General features: G+C 29.7%; 1 protein-coding gene across 2 annotated transcripts; it reads left to right on the top strand.

The window, feature by feature from the left end:
- The first annotated feature begins 876 nt into the window (after positions 1 to 876).
- Positions 877 to 17475, top strand: LOC107447665 (agmatinase, mitochondrial). Of its 2 annotated transcripts, none has more exons than XM_043044383.3 (8): positions 877 to 1095; positions 4750 to 4967; positions 7243 to 7368; positions 11463 to 11647; positions 12722 to 12922; positions 14641 to 14785; positions 16242 to 16336; positions 17364 to 17475. In XM_043044383.3, exons 2-8 carry the CDS (start codon positions 4808 to 4810, stop codon positions 17454 to 17456), a joined length of 1005 nt encoding a protein of 334 aa, XP_042900317.2. In that variant the 5' UTR covers positions 877 to 1095; positions 4750 to 4807; the 3' UTR covers positions 17457 to 17475. The 2 variants fall into 2 exon arrangements, with proteins under 2 accessions (XP_042900317.2, XP_087006275.1); XM_087150149.1 differs by having other exon boundaries at positions 1071 to 1241.
- The last annotated feature ends 129 nt before the right edge of the window (positions 17476 to 17604 follow it).

Raw genomic sequence — 17604 nt, forward strand, 5'->3', positions numbered from 1 at the left:
TATATATATATATATATATATATATATATATATATATATATATATATATATATATATATATATATATATATATATATATATATATATATATAACATATATATATATAGCAAACACTTTTTCTTTAATCAAAATTTGGGTCTGGAATTATACTTCATTATCAAAATTTTATTAAAAGCAAAACGCATTGATAAAACAAGCCAAAAGTCTAATATGTCGAGGTACCAAAATAAAATCTAATATGTCGAGCCAAAAGTCTAATATACGATATACTTCGGTATTTTGTAGCCTGCATCTACATAATGTTAAGTTTTATAATTCCCATAAAACTTACGATAATTAAAATTTACAAGTTAATTGTTGGTTAAAATTAAATTATAAGATATTCCTTAATGAAGGATAAGCCTCAAAAAGTGGGAAATTTTATTTTAAAGACGCGAAGAAAGAAAAAAAAATTGAAATCTGAAAATGGGCTTAGTCTTACAAATATCAGTAAGGCAATCGTTTTATCATAAAATGTGTAATTAGACCTATTGAATAAGAAGTAGTCTTTATAAGATAGTTTAAAGCTGTGATAAATAGACATTTATTAAAAAGAAAAAAAAACATATTTATGCTTTTGGATGATATCTAATGATTTTAACTTAATAAATTTAGACTTTTTTCCACACAGAAAAGCTAGTTATAGCTGCCCTGCTGCTAAATTTAAATCATTAAATAATTTTTATTTTATTATAAAAAAAGTTTCTCTACATTGTCAAAGAAGAAAAAAATTAATCTTTTAAATGGTGAAAATACAAATAAGATTAGAAGTAAAATGTGCAATGCTACGAAAAATCATAAATAATTTTTTTTATCATTTCTATTTCTTCTTTTTAGATAATGCAGTCATGTCTTTTAAGTATGCTTCTTCTTTTTTCTTATTTGTGTTATAATTAAATAGATTTACTTCTGCCTTTATCTTTTAATAAATACAAGGAAAGAAAGGTGTGCGCATGCCCAGTTGTAAACAGACAGGTGTGCCAAGAATGAAAACTACTTTTTGATTCTCTCAGCATCGAGTTCACCAGCTAGTTCGGAGTTTAGTCATTCAGATGGTAACGATATTTTTGTTTGGTTCTATTTTCTATGCCTTAAGGGGGAGCAACATTGTGATTATCTAAAATATTATGTTATTTCCAATAACTTTTCTTATCGTTAATAAAATTAATTGAGTGTGTTCAATACGTTTATATGTACATGAGTAAGGCATTATTTTAATTTTAAAAATTACAACTTTTCTTATCATTAAGAAAATTAATTGAGTGGATTTAATACGTTTATATATACATGAGTAAGGCATTATTTCAATTTTAAAAATTACTTGAAATTTACTGTATTCCAGAAAACGTAGACATTTTCTTCGGAAAAATTAAGATTCAAGATTTTTTTTAAACATAAAGCTTTGTTATGTATTGATAAATGTTATTTGAAAACTTCTTAATTCTTCCCCTTATGTTCCCCCCCCCCTTTTATGAAGGAAATGGGGGAGGGTGAATTAAGGAAAAGAATTGTATTTCTTCCAGACAGGCAAGTGAGGCATTAGTTTATGATATATTTTTCCACAATGAATTGGACAAAATCAACTCTGAAACGATGAGATTAGTAGTTTAGAAGTTATAAGCGTTTAATGTACAAGATGTAGAATCTTGTATTAGCACATATTTACGCTTCTTACATTTCTTTACAAAAAGTATATCCTGTATTGTTTCCTGTGTATGAGAAGCAAGTAAAATTTCAATACTGACAAAATCAAAAGAAATACGTCTGTTGTATTTATTTATTCGAATACATTCTTAAGAAATGCTTGTAATAGAGTTTTCAAAACTTATCATTCCGTCATCAGAAAGTTCTAAATCTAATAAAGAGAAATTTATATTTGTTTTAACCAACATGCAGGCGAAGAAATTTGCTTTCCTGCAAAACTTATTCCTCAGTTATTATAGGGCTTACTATGTTATGGGGGCCACGAGCAGATATTTGCATCGCTTTTTAAAATTTAACAAACTTTCTAAAATTAAATAAATATCAAGTAGAATTTGTATAAGATTTTTTTTAGTTTATTTCACAAATTTAATATTAACGAAAAATAGTCATCTTTGCATTAATGGGTAACTGGTAATTAGAAAAAATTTTTCTTCTTTTTTTTTGGGGGGGGGAGGGTAATAAGTAATTACTATAACTAATTAGGAGGTTAATGGATGGTAAAAGAGCATATAATCCAGTTTTTATAAAAAAATTTATTTTATGGAAAAAATTAATACCCAAGTTTTTCTTACACTGAAGGCTTTGTTACGTTAAGCCTTCAGTGTAAGAAAAACTTGGAATAAATGATACCTGAGAACTCCCCTAATCTCTTCTGTACATTTCCTCCTTTTTTAAGAGAAATTAGGGTGATTTGAATTTCTTCTAGACAGGAAGGCATTGTTTCAATTCTTTTTTTTAATGCTAATTGAATGAAAACAATTCAGATGATCGGACTAATATTTTAAAAGTTATAAGGACATAAAGTACAAAATTGTACTTGTACCTATTTTACGCATCTGACATTGCTATCAATTTACGTTGAATCGAGTGAAACTATTCAAGAGTCAACCGAACCAATAGTTTAAAAGTGCAAGTATTTTCACATATAACAAGTATTACTTTTGACGTGCATTTATTATTTAGGTCAAAGAGATATTTAAACGCAAAAGGTACAATTTTAAATGTGATCTATCATGCAGAATGAAATGAAATAAAATTAAAATTTTTAGCATAATAGTAATAAGAGGTCTTTATAATAAGTACAATCCAAAATTAGTTCTTTTTTATACAAAAGAAGCTCATTGCAACTTTTTAGATTCTAGCTCTTTTGATTTGTGTTTAGTCTTAATCGGTTAAGCGAGAGAAAAAATAAATCTAACTTTATCAGTTTCCTAAAAACTAGTAATTTACAAATGCACATGCACTAATAACTCAAATAAATTAAAGATTTTTTCCCCTCCTACATAGCATTTTATTTTAAACAACATAACCTGATAAACATTCATTTTTGCTATGTAATAATTAAAAGTTTATTTTTGAAACTTAAAAATATTATTTTTACTTACATTATACGTGCTATCAGAAGGCTGGTGAACAGTGCGCAGTGAATTTTAAATGTATGACTTTTTTTAAATTAGATTTCCCAGGAACTATTTGAGCAATTTCGCTCAAATTTTGTAATTTGCCATGCAAAATTATATTCTTTAAAATGATGGAAAAAATTTTATACCTTACCATTCAAAAAATTTCAACTATTGTTAAACAAAATAGTAAATATTTACTTAAAGTTTTTTTTTTTTGCCGGAAATTATCTTTGGACAAATGAATTTTATAATTGTGTGCAAAAATTTCGCTAAAAAAGTTCTCGAGATATGGTGAAATACTCAAAAAAGTAAAATTAGCATTAATAGATCCAAATTTTGAATCGCTCTCCTTTACGGCTACCCCCTATATTTTGGAGGTCAGAAAGCGGAATCCGACCGTATGCTTATTCAGAGAAAGTACGCTTTTATGCCAGATTTCGTAACTTATAATATTGTCTCCACTGATTAATTAGAATATTGAGCTAATTAATTAACATTAGCATACTAATTAATTAGCATAATGATCAGATTTTAATATTTTTATTTTCGGAACTATAATATATATATGAAAATAATTGATGCACAAAATGAAATATGTAAAGTTTTTTTTTATTTATATTTTTTTATTTATTTTGTAAAAGGTGTTGTTTGATGTGTAATTTAATACAAAACAAACATCGAATTTGTTATCAAGTTTGTTATACTCATTTTGCACTTTAACACTATCGATGATTCCTGAAGTTGCAAAACTAAGTTCTTTAAGTTAAACTAAGACTAACTTTACTAAGAATAAGGATGCAACTGAAAAATACGAAGGTTTAAAAATTAATATAAAAATATGACTAATCATTACGAAGATCAATTAAAGTAAAGGCTGCATTAAAGGCCACGAAACTAGTTTGGTTGCCTGAAGGGCGTTTCGAATATTCACCTTTAACCCTTTGACACAGAATTTTTATTAAATATATCTTTCATACGTTTTCATTATTTCGTCTTAAAAATTCAAAATAAAGGAAAAGTATTACATCGAGCCTTTCAAAATTTATGGTTACGAAATGCCGGTATCTTTTTCTAAAAGTAAAATCTTCCTAACACGGCTCATTTCCAAGCAATATATATATATATTTTTTTAATTTGCACTTATTTACAGCTAATTAAATCTAAGTGAAACTTTCCTCATTGAAATTGCTTTAATTTACAAAATGAATTATTGATAAATTTTTGAATTTCAATGAAAGAAAAATTAAAACTATTTCTTATGGATTTTATATTTTCGTACCAATATAATTCCGATAATCTACCAGATTATTTATAGCTACTATTAAACTGTTTTTTATAATTCAAAAATAGTAAAATATATATTTGCTGGTAAATGGAGAGTTAGAAAAAATACTTTTCCTATACTTTTAATCTCTTCTACATTTTGCTTGACTTCAAGAATAATTTGATAGATTTTGATAATGTTTTTTGCCTCGCCTAAACATTAATTTTCAATTCGTAATGCTTGAATTTTTAAAAACTTCCTTCTTTTTGTAAAACTTTAGATTTGAAAACCACCATCTTATCTATCTTATTAATCGTTTTAATTTATACCTTTTTCAGGTTTTTCTATCTACAAGTATTCCACGTATTTTATAAAATTAATTTGTGAAGTATCACGATGAAAAAGCTTTCATACCTCCTTCAAAAGGGATTCCAGATTTGTGCGAAGAGATCGTTTGCTGCTTCGACTTTCAACACTCCATTATCTGGAAATGATATGCCTAGGGCTGGTGGAATAGCCACATTTATGAGGCTCCCTTTCCAACCTGCTGCCGAGGGTATTTATAACTTCATGTAATACATCTAAAATTGGCTATCCTTTGATATTTTTTATTTAAAGATTTAAAATTATTTTTGAAAACTTTCTTTTTAAAATAATAAAAGATGTTTTAAGTTTTTTTCGTTATTTTAATGTACGAGGCGCATCCAGAAAGTAAGTTTCCCTAATTTATTTAAAAAATAAAAAGAACTCACACTTTCTGGAACATATTTATTGGCAACAAGTACAGCAATGTTTCAGCTATTTTTCAACATAGTCACCACCAGAATTGAGACACTTGTCGTATCGTGGGATCAACTTTTGTATCCCTCTGTCATAGAAATCTGCCGCTTGTAAATAGAACCAGCGTGTGACAGACGTCTACCGTTACTGTGACCGTTACTGCAAAACACTGCGGAAATTGTGACTTGCTATTCAAAACAAGAATCGTGGAATGTTTACTGCAGGTGTTGCGCTCCTCCATGACAATGCTTGTCCACATACGGCATGACGCACAGCAACTGTTTTGACGGAATTTGGCCGGGAGTTGTTTGATCATCCACCGTACAGCCCTGATATTGCTCTCAGTGATTTTCACGTTTTCTGCACCTCAAGAAATTCCCGTCCTTCGGTGAGCGTTTTGGCAACGACGAAGAACTGAAGACGTCTGTCACACGTTGGATCCATTCACAGGCGGCAGCGTTATACAAAAGTTAATTCCACGATACGACAAGTGTCTCAATTCTGGTGGTGGCTATGTTGAAAAATAGCTGAAACATTGTTCGACTTGTTGCCAATAAATATGTTCTTTCAGGAACATATTTATTGCGAGTTCGTTTTTTTTTTTATAAATTAGGGAAACTTACTTTCTGAATGCGCCTCGTAACTGTGTAAATGGTTTATCGTAAATGGTTAATCACTTAAATACAGCTAGAGAGTTGGCTGTTTTTGATTTCTACAAAAGAAATCTGCTCTCATTTTTCCAAGTTTATTTTTTAAAGAAACTACTTTTGACACCTGAAAAACCACTGGTTTGTAATATACTTTGATTGTGAATGATAGTAAGTGCCTTTTCTTTTCCTTTTTATTATTTTAACCACCAGAAAAGAATATATATCTTGGGTTTCCTGATGATATACTCTTGAGCCGCGATGGCTCAGGGGATAGATCGTTTGTCTCCCACTCAGGTGGCTGGTTGAAACGAATTCGGCTCCCAGCTCGCACTTGCCACAGTGCTGACGCTAAATACTCTCTGTGGTATATGTATTATGAGTTAGAATCTCCTTGCGCACGGGCTCTCCATGTATCGCAAATGTGGACTAGTTCCGTCAAAAAGTCTTCCGCGAAGACTAGTTAGTCCCGATGCTTAATCCAGAAGTTCCCTTGTCTTCTAGGTTAGGTTCAAATTTGCAAGGCAACGGAGTTGAACATTGATAGCCGTACACTTGGAATTGAGTCGGTTGTTCAACGTCAGTTATAAAATAGTTACCCTTGCTAGTTAACAATAAGCAAGCGTATGAATGCAGTATGTATGGCGTACCTTAAAGCGCGACCTCCCCCTCCCCGCTGTTTACGTGTTTTTAAAACCGATTTTGTTTGAAATTTAAAATTTTGCACTTATATTCTTTCTTATTATTAGTTTTCATATGTTTTTAGGGAACTAGGATTTCGAAATGAAAATTGCTTAAAATTTTATTACGCTGATCAATATAATGTATTCATTTGCTAATTAATTTAATGAATTCATTAAACAATTTAATGTATTTATTTAAAAGAAAATGCATTCTCTATATTTCTGAGAAAGAGGTTCACGAGGAAGATGTTTCAAAGTCATGAATGAAGAAAATTTTTAAAATCTTAACCAATATTAATTATTTTATTATATTTCATATTTTAATCAGTAAATAATATGAAAAATTGAATTAATAAAAAGCAGTTTTTAGACAATATTTTTTTAAAAACTGCACAAATATTCTAAAAAAATACTTTTCAGGAGGTAAAATCAAAAAACGTTAAGGAAACGAGGCATATTTTACTTCAATATACTACCAGAAAGTCCCTTTTTTTGTATTTTCTATTCTTCTTTAAATTTTTTTAATAATACATTATTTTCCAGTTTTTGATTCTTTTCACAATAAAAAAGTGGTTTGAAATACCTCTTTTTGTAATTAGTTTTATTTCATACTTACGTCTAAGTTTGTAAATGAAGGAATCACATTTTTACAAACAAACTATAACTTAGGCTAATTTTTTTTTTTTTTTTCATTCTCTCTCTCTTTTTGTAATTTTCTTAGGTTTAGACGTTGGTATATTAGGCATACCAATGGACTGCGGTACATCTAATCGATCCGGTACTCGATTTGGACCTCGTCAAATACGAGCGGAATCATCACTTTTGAGACCTTGCAATTCTAGTACAGGTATATGAATAAAATTGACTGTTATTATTCCAATTCAATTAAAAAACAAAACAATTAAATGAGATATTTTTATTTAGTTAGTGAATGAATTGTAATAAGTTTTTAAAAAAAGTTGTTTTTTTTTTTAATATTTATCCTTTTTAACAACTACAGTGCATAAGAAAAAATCAAATGATCAAAAGAAGATTATGCTATGTGTTAAAACAGTGGTTCCAGCAGTGTACATGCTTCTAAAGGAATGGTAAATCATTCTGAATAATTTTTTAAGATAATAATCGGTTTTTTGTGTGAGCAGTTGTAATTCTTAGTTAGTTATAACTAAGTTATAACTCAATTTATTAAATACGTGAAAAAAAGTACTCAAAATAAAGTTTTTTTTTAATAATTTATTAGTCATCCAAAATAATAAAAGTAACCAATATTCCAAAAAATTCCATCAATAAAAAAAATATCGAAAATCCAATAATGCTTATTTTTTTGTTTTTAATGTTCTATTTTTTCACTATTTTTCGATAATTAAACATGTGAGTGTAAAAGCTTTGACTCATGATTATTAAACGTGTTAACTTCAAGTATTCTATAAAACAAAACCATTTTTTATGCTTTGATTAAATTACTATTTAATATATTTCAGCTCATAATTATTCAAATTTAACAAATAAGTTTTGCAAAATGTTAAGTCACAAAATATTCTTTTGCCAATATATAAAAATTAAAAAATTTTACAAATAATAACACATTAACCAACAAACATTATGAAAAACTTGTGAAATCGTTTCCAAATTTCGGGCTTTATTATAGAATAACTATGTAGACATTGACATGGCCCATGTATAAACTTGTACTACAATTGAGAAAATTTCCATTATTATTAAATTAGGTAAAAAAAAAAAAATTTAATAACTTAGCATTGAAAAGTTTCATTATTTTAATAGTTTTGTAAAAGTTGTAAAGATTTTGTTTGATTTTCTTCCGTTAGTTACAGCAATATGATCAAAAATGAAAATCCAAAGCATCTTACGATTTTTGGTTCTCCGAAAATCTTGCTTCCATATGAAGCAGGAAAGCAATATATATTTCTTTCGGGGGAGGAGGACCTCTCATTTCACACAAGATTTTTGAGCTTTTCTAAATTTTCAAGGAGCCTCAGGTCAAAATTTTTGGATTCTAGAAAAATATATCTGCTGATTTAATACCTAACTTTTGTTGTATTTTGAAAACTTCCCGAGTTATTTATTTATTCCCACATATTCTGAAGCACATAATTATGATAGTTTTACCATTCATCTCAAAGACAATATTTTTAACTTGCGTTCACAATTTCGCCAATTTTATTGTATCTGGCACCTAAAAAATAAGAGAGAACTAAATTTGTGGTTAATTTATCTGACTGAAAATTAAGTAATGTTAAAATTACAAAATGTTTCAAATTTGAAAATATCAAAATTTTTAATGATTTTTATAATAAATAATGAGTTATTTATTATAACTCATTGAGTTTACTTTGTTTAGGCAAGTGGATTTATGCTTAGCTATAGCAAATTTTTTAAACTCTTTTCTGAGTCATAAAACAAATATGTACCTATAGTAAAGTATAACTTTAAATTTTTAAGCAAAAATGAAGAAAAAATTAACATTTGAAGCACGTATTAAGTCAGAAATAAAAGTATTAACAAAACAAAAAAAATCCATGCTACATTTTAAAGAATTCGATCATACTGGGGAACAAATTTTTTTTCTTCTGTTGCATGACATTATTTAACAAATATTAGCTACTTTTGTATTTCTGATTTCAAATCAGCAAATGATTGCTTTCTCCAAGCTACAGTTTTTTTAACAATATTTTTAATCCATTTCTTCTCGAAATGTGCAAGTTTGAAAACGTTATATATAACAGGGGATCGCCTGTTGCGACAAACTTCTGAGGGAGTTAAGGAACGTCTTCAGGATTAAAACTGCATAGGAACCAGTGCCCGGAAATATCATCATACGTTGCTAAGCGAGCTTCCCAATTATAAACTGTTTCTTCGTGTGCTTCTGAATAGGTGTTAATAGGAAAGCGCCGCTAGCCGCGTATAACGACATCTTCGGATTTTATTTTCTATTCATTTCTATTAATTCCTCTAGAAGTTTGTCGCCCCATTTACACGACCCCTGTTATAACTTGTACAGTTCGATAAAAAATAGACAAAAATGTCATTTTAAAAAAAAAAAAATTGTAGCATTAAGAGTAAAGCTAATTTCATATTTGAAATCCCCACACCTGAAATAGGAAAGCTCCAGCATTAGTATAAATGCAACAAAAAATTTACTCCCTAGTGTTATCTATAAACTCATATACACAAAATATAAATCTATCAATAAACCCAACTGTATCGATGGAACGGGATTTCAAAATACTGTTTCTTGGTAAAGGTGATTAAAGTTTACAGTTTCAACTCCTCCAAAAATGAGAATTTCGAAAAATTCTATTTAAATCCTAACACTTGCAAACTTCTTATTTAATTCCTAACTTAATTCTAAACACTTAATCCTACTACATTTTACGTACTACAACATATAAGCTGTAACAAAAAGTAAAATAGAGAAAGAAGCTTTTTAAAAAAAAATGTTTAAGAACGTATTCGACATTAACGAAAGTTTTCGAATACATTCGATGCCTATTAATACCTATTCCTTCTTTTATATTTAAATAAAGCATTTAATACGTACGAAAAGTTGAGATTTTTAAATGCTGGTGCTTTTCCTAAAATATCTGCGAGTGATCAAGAGATCATATCAACTGCTAAAAGGTATAGAAAAAAAGCTATAATTGAATTTAAGTTATGTTTATTTAAAAATAATAACAAAAATACTTATTCATAACATTTTTCTAATGAATGCGAAAAAGTATCTGTTTCCTTCTCCCAAATTTCATAATGAAATTCCTTTCAATAGAAAATGGTAAAATGTTGCAAAATTAAATATATATCACAATCCGCATTGTGAAAAATCCCATAAAAATCAGCTTGATATCTTAGAGAAATATAGTGATATGGCCATTTTTATATCACTGAGATAAATATTTTTTATGTTCTCAAACCTTTGGCAGTATAACACACATAAACATATCAATGACTACTCGGAAATCGTGATGTAGTAAACCAAAAATGTTTTCCTGAACAATTTTAAAATGTGGCTTATCATTACATTGCCCCAAGCTCCTGTAATATGCAAGAAAATAGTTTTGATTTATTTTATTGAATGCTTTGGCAAATAGTTTTGTTTAGCGTTGAATTTCAACACTATTTGTATTGATCAAAAACTACATATGTTTCAAAAATATACAAACCGGAAATAACAGTCGACGTGTTTTAAGCGCTCAAAAACAGGGGCCCATTTTCAAGACTTATCAGGAATGAATGGGGCACCATAGATATGTCCGTTATCAAGAATTCGAAATATCATCAATTGCTAATCATTGTTGGAATCATTGGCGTAAATTTAATTTTGACAATAATAAAATAATTTTCACCGCAATCACGTCAGTTCAACTTGATGTCCCGGAAGCTTGTTTTATTCATATGAATGTTGATTCTATTGTAAAGGCATTAGTTCCTCGCCAATCTCCATAGAGCGTGGAAATGCGTTCTGCCCTGATTTGCCCCTCTCGGCCACTATGGTTTTTTCTTGTTCTGTTTTTCATCTTTCATCTCTTTCGGCTATTGTGGTTTTTCTAGTTTTGTTTCCCACTTTTATTTTTCCATTTTTTGTTAGAAACTTTAAGTTTTATATTTCAAATTACTTCTGCATTTTTCTTTCACGTCTGGCAAGTCTTGAAAATGGGAGCCTGTTTTTGAGCGCTTGAAATATGTCGACTATTATTTCAGATTTGTATATTTTTGAAGCAAATGAAGTTTTCAATCAAATGATACCTAATACCGCTACAGCTTCTTTGGATTATTTATTTAATGTTTGCAATTCTCAGTCATTTCAATAATATTTGAAAAAGCAGGTTTAGGATTTTTAACATTTCGATTTAAAAACATTTAGAATTTTTAATTAATATAACATAAAAAATTAATATCTAATTTTAAAATTATAACCTCTTTTAGGTGTAAATCCATTTTCTGTTTTGCAAATTGCTGACATTGGAGATGTCCCGGTCACCATTTATGATATCCAAAAAGCGATACAAGACATCAGAGCTTTCATTCTTAAAGTGCTGGCCAAAAATTGTACTCCAATAACTATGGGCGGAGACCACACTATTACGTACCCGATACTGCAAGCTATTAAGGTACTGCCAAATTTTAAACATATAAGTTTATCTTAAAAAAGCTGAGAATACCAATTATGATAAAAAGAGATTATATTTACTAAACATGAAATTTACTCCCAATATGTATTTCTCTATTCCCTGAAAATAATTGCTTGAATTGAAAATAACTTCATTCGCTTTAAAAATATATAAATAGAAAATTACAGTCGCCGTGTTTCAAGCGCTCTAAAACAGGCGCCTATATTCAAGACTTGCCGAACGGGAAGGAAAAGAAACAAAAGTGATTTGAAATATAAAAACGCTAAGTCGCTAACGAAAAATAAGGGGGGAAAACAAAATCCACAGTAGCTGAAAAAGGAAAAAAAATAAAAAAACAGAACAAGAAAAACCACAGTGGTCGAGAGGCGCAAATCAAGGTAAAATACATTTCCATGCGCTACGAAGACGTGGTGAAGAAGTAATATCGTTTACAAGGGAATTATTTAAAGAATTTCTGTAGTTAGTGTTGGTTAAATACGCAATTTTACTCAGTGTGATTTGTTTATTTATTTATTTATTTATTTATTTATTTTTTTTTGCAATATGTTAATTAAATTATATAAAGCTAAATTACGAGCCCCACAGGGCCGCTAAATATTAAAAACTAAATGGCAATTAAAAATTTGCTTGTAACTCGCCATCCTATCGTCAGTTTTTTCGCCAGAAATTCACCCCCATTTTCCTTTCCATTTCTCGCTTTTTTTTAAATTTATTTGACAAGAAAACTAATAATTCCAGAAACGTTCAGGTTATCTTACTCTAAGGGGACTAAATTTGGTTATCCAAAGGTTAATTAGGCTGATAATAATTAAAAGTTATCTAAGCAAAAACAAGTTTCTTTTCTTTTTTTTTTTTTTTTTTTTTTTGTTGAATGCGTTCCATACAGTACTTGAATTTTGCGTAGACCTACTTGGAAAGGTCAGAAAAGTATTTCTTTATTTTAGAAATTAACCCTGTAGTGTTTACCATATTTTGAGAAATGCTTCAAGAAAAATGCTTCAGAAATCAAATTTTAAAATAATTTTTAAAAAAAATTCGTATTTATATTTTTAGGAGAAGTACGGACCCGTTGGTTTGATTCATGTTGATGCGCATGCTGACGTGAACGAATCGATGATGGATTGCAAAATTGCTCATGGAACGCCTTTCCGGAGAGCTGTAGAAGAAGGCCTATTGGACAGAAAGAGGGTTGTGCAAATAGGACTAAGAGGAACCTCCTATACTCCACATGATTATCAGTATTGCATCGATCAGGTAAAATGATCGTCTTGCATAAGCAATACAAACTGACATTGTACGACATTGAGGAGAACTCCTCCAGACTGAAAATCTGGGGCTGTCTGCTGCTATGGTAACAAGCGAGAGCGCATTTCTAATGGGGGTGAAATGGTGGAAAGAAGGTGTCGATTGGTTTATTCACGAGAACTTAAGCTAAGATAAAGACAAAACTATTCACCCCACACCCCTATTCGAAGTGACCTTTCCTCGTAACCATAGTTCCGGCCACGACGCGAGACGGGTATCTGGAGGAGTTCTCCTGAAAGCCGCACTGTACATACAATGATATCTCTGTTTTATAAACATTTCATTTAATTTACATATATTATGATTTTGTTCCTACAAGATTATAAACTTAAGTGTTTGAAGAAGCAACATATTTCATATTCTAACATAATCTATCATCTAATTCTAACATCTTCATTCTATAACACGAAAAAAAGCTAAATTAAATGGATAGAAAATGGGGGGAAAAGCATAGCTCGCCGATCTTTGTTGGTAAAACGCATCTCTCTTGAGTGTCATTGAAACTAAAATGTAGCACTTAGTTATTATTGAACCTTCGTAAATTAATAAGTATAACTTAAACAAAAATATTGAACAGTTTATTTGTTTATGGAAACTATTCACCTTTAACCACCAGTTTTTAAACTTTCACTTCTGCCCACCCTATAGTTCAGCTTGTTTTTGCCTTCCGTAATCCATATGAGAAAAGAACTTTCAATCAGAAATGTGTAAGCATGTACATTTTAGTGTTCATGCTATGACTGCTCACTAGCTTGATATATCAGTCTTCATGTCTTTCAAGAGAGAAATGAATTTTATCTGTTTTTTTTAACAATTTTCGCATTAGTAATTTATATAAAATTGATATTTCTCAAACTAAGTTTATTTTTTCTTTTAAGAATTCTTATTTAGTAAATTCTGGAATATTGAATGTAGCATTATAAGACCTGCATAACCCACCATAAATAAAACGTGGATCATTCGAACTTGTTTAATTAAAAATTCTGGATAGTTCAAATTTTTTGCTCTGTCTCTAGAATTCCACATAAAAGTAATGCTAAAAAGTATAGTATCGTTCTAATTTTATTTTGGTTGATTCGAATTTTTTATTCGAAAGCAAAATATTTCCATAAAAATTTTACCTGAACCGATTTTTCTTGGAAAAACAAGGAAGTATACGCACTACCTACAATTGTCCGAGACGCGTTTGGCTGAATATGTAGAAACTATATGCTGCTGGCACATGCGTGAATCGTATTCACATGCGATAGCATTATGCAAATCACATGCAATGAAAATGCTCCATTAGAGACCCGTACGCTTTTTGCGAAAGATTTAAGATGGTTAAGGTTTAAAACTCAAAATGTTAAACATTTTGAGTTTGGAAAATGTATACATTTTGAGAATGCTATTTTTATGCTTTTCTGTCTTTTTTTATGCATCATCATTATTAGTAGTATTTTAAGATTTGAATTTTTTTTTCTTTGAATTTTCTAAAAATTGATTTGAAAAATTTGTACCCAATTAGCTTTCATAAATGAATTTTAAAAAATTATTACTATATCTAGTTCTTTCTATATCTAGTTCTTTCTATATCTAACTCTACTAGATTCTTCTAGATAGAAACTTTTACAGTTAAGAGGAATATTTTCAAACTGAACAAAATAAATTAATTATTCTATTTCCAGGGCTTTCGAATAGTCTTAGCAGATGAGTGCTGGTATACATCCTTAGCACCTCTTATGAATGATATAAAAAAACAGATGGGTAATGGACCAGTGTACGTGTCATTGGATATAGATGCATTAGATCCTTCTTTTGCTCCTGGAACCGGTAAATTAAACTTAATATACTTTACTATAGTTATGCTTTTTTCAACATCTACAATATGCATGTTATTATAAATGCGGACATTTTGACAGTTTTAGTACTTTTTCATATATATCTAGTACAGGGGTCCCCAACCCTATGCCCGCGGGCACCATGGCGCCCGTCGATCGATCTAGGTGCGCCCGCTGCTTGTGCCCAACGATAAAATATTACAGTTTTCCATTTTTCCAATAAATGCTATGCAAATACATACTGAAGTACGCTGGTTCAGTAAAGGCAAAGTACTTGAAAGATTTCTACATTTAATTGGAGAAATAAGAAATTATCTTGCAGACAAAAATCAAACATTTTTACAACTAAGAGGCTCTTTGGCTAGCAGATTTGTCTTTCATAACGGACATAATGGAAAAACAAAATAATTTAAACTTGGAGCTGCAGGGAAAGGACAAACATAAATCAAAAATGATAGAAGCTATAAACTTGTTCTGAGCTAAGCTTGTTTTGTGGATATCACATTTGAAAATGAGTCTTGTGCATTTTCTAAACATGAAAAAAATGATAGGTGACAGTGAAATTGACGTATTAACATTTGTCATCAACCTCCAATTGCTTAAAGATCAATTTAAAAAGCGCTTTCACCAATTTAATATCACCGAACCTTTGATAACTTTTTTGTTAATCCTTTTACCAACCAAATAAACGTAACCGTTATAACAACATACATTTCAGAATTTCTTCAAGTAAAGCGAGATGAATTGGAGATAGAAATTGTGGATCTTCAGAATGATATTATCCTCAAAACTTTTATATCACATGAGAAATTTTGGAATATAATTGAAGTAATAAATTCCATTTTTAAAAACAGCATCATATTCTCTCAATTATGTAGTGCTGGCCAGCGAAATGCCATGCCAAACAACACATTGACTGTATTTTATAAATAATTTTTATACTTCATATGTTTGGAAAGCAATTTAGTAATCCTTTATTTTACACAAGAATATTAATACTAATTATATTTTTAATATATTAGTACTAATTATATTTTTATTTAATTAATTTTGAAAATTAAATTTCTTGTACACTATATGTAGTGTGTATTATTACCTATGTCTACCAACTATAAATTTATCTTGAAAAAATAAATGGTGCCCGCCATTCGACCGATATTCTGGTATTTGCTCTTAGGTACAAAAAGGTTGGGGACCACTGATCTAGTATATTAATTTAGTTCTGTTTTAAATTAAGTTAATTAACTTCGTATTTCCTTTTTTGTTTTATTTCATTATCCTAAATATGCTTTGACTATCATATTGAATAATTATATAGATAAATAGACCAAAAAGTTTTCCGTTTAGAAGACATGCTCTATGCAGTACGTAGTACGTTGAAATGTCATGATTAATTTTTTTTTTGATATTTTAGTTAACACCTATTAAGCTTAAATTTAAAACTTTAGGAACGCCAGAAATTGGTGGCCTGACTACAATACAGATGTTGGAAATCATTAGAGGTCTAAATGGATTGAACATCATTGGAGGAGACTTGGTGGAAGTAAGAAAGCATGCAAAATTAAATATGGCACACTAAATTAAAATGTTGGATAAATGTAACGATTAAATATGGTATAGGGAGAAAGTATCTATATATACTTTCCCCCTATCCCATATTTAATTATTACATTAATCCAACATTTTTATGTATATACATATATTTATATTTATACTAGAGTTATTATTCTGACTTTACTGTACTACAAATAAAAGATAATATGCAACAATTTTGTGGGGGGTGAATTGTTATCGACAATGTCAACCTTCGTCTATGTAAAGGTACCCCAACATAGAATCGAGTTAACTTGTCTTATATACTAGTGAATTGGAATTTTATTTTGTAGTGGTAGACACACTACAGTACTCCCCCACCAGAATTTTATCTGTGATGGAATTCGATGAACGGATACCACTAGTTAATTCATTGCTGTTTTGAGAAAAGCCGGGAGAGCTGTATTAAGATCACCGTACTTTTGAGTGCTGATCGTGAGAGCTGTATTAAGTTCACGGTCGTGGTCGCTCCTGTGTTTGCCTTTAGCAGTCGAGTAATACGTTGTACGTTATGTGTGATCGAGACTGAGTAGCAACAGCACGAGGAATTGGGTAATGTCGCAGTCACAAGTCAACTGTTTAATGTGAACAATCCATCGAAGTAGTCGTGTTCAAATCGAAGTGGGAGTTTCTGTCAAGGTTAGGCGTGTTCAAATCGAAGGAGTTTCTGTCAAGATAGGCGTGTTCACATCACGTCCGAAGGTCACCAATGTGGGGACAGTAGTTATCGATCATGTCAACCTTCATCTATGGAAAGGTATCCTAACGTAGAATCGAGTTAACTTGTCTTATATACTAGTGAATTGGAATTGTATCTTTGTAGTAGTAGTTGCACTACAAATACTACTCTTATTGTATTTTGTAAATACATTTAATTTCAAATTTTAGTTGTGTACTAAAAAAAACATTTCTACTTTTGTATATTATTCATAACTTTTTGTTATATTTTTAAATGAAAGCAACTTGTTTCCTTACAGGTTTCACCTCCTTATGATCCAAGTGGAAACACAGCTTTGACAGCTGCAAATATGATATTTGAATTACTGTGCATTCTTTCTGTTAATAAATAAACATATTAAATTTTTTCAATACTTGTAACATTTTGTGTGATTTTCTGCATATTTTCATTTTAATAAAGAAATATTTTTCTAAACGCAATTTGTTTTATCACATACTAGGTTCTTTAATATTCGAAAAATGTATTTTATTATTTTTAAT

This window comes from Parasteatoda tepidariorum, chromosome 8, assembly GCF_982258835.1.
Source record: "Parasteatoda tepidariorum strain Cologne lab strain chromosome 8, Ptep-v5.0, whole genome shotgun sequence".
NCBI classification, from domain to species: Eukaryota; Metazoa; Arthropoda; class Arachnida; order Araneae; family Theridiidae; genus Parasteatoda; species Parasteatoda tepidariorum.

Bases quoted from the DNA above. Each gene is read 5' to 3' on its own strand.
- LOC107447665 (XM_043044383.3), top strand. From the start codon at position 4,808: ATGAAAAAGCTTTCATACCTCCTTCAAAAGGGATTCCAGATTTGTGCG. The intron at 4,968-7,242 runs GTATTTATAACT...TAATTTTCTTAG, and splicing joins TTTCCAACCTGCTGCCGAGG to GTTTAGACGTTGGTATATTA. The intron at 14,786-16,241 runs GTAAATTAAACT...TTAAAACTTTAG, and splicing joins TTCTTTTGCTCCTGGAACCG to GAACGCCAGAAATTGGTGGC.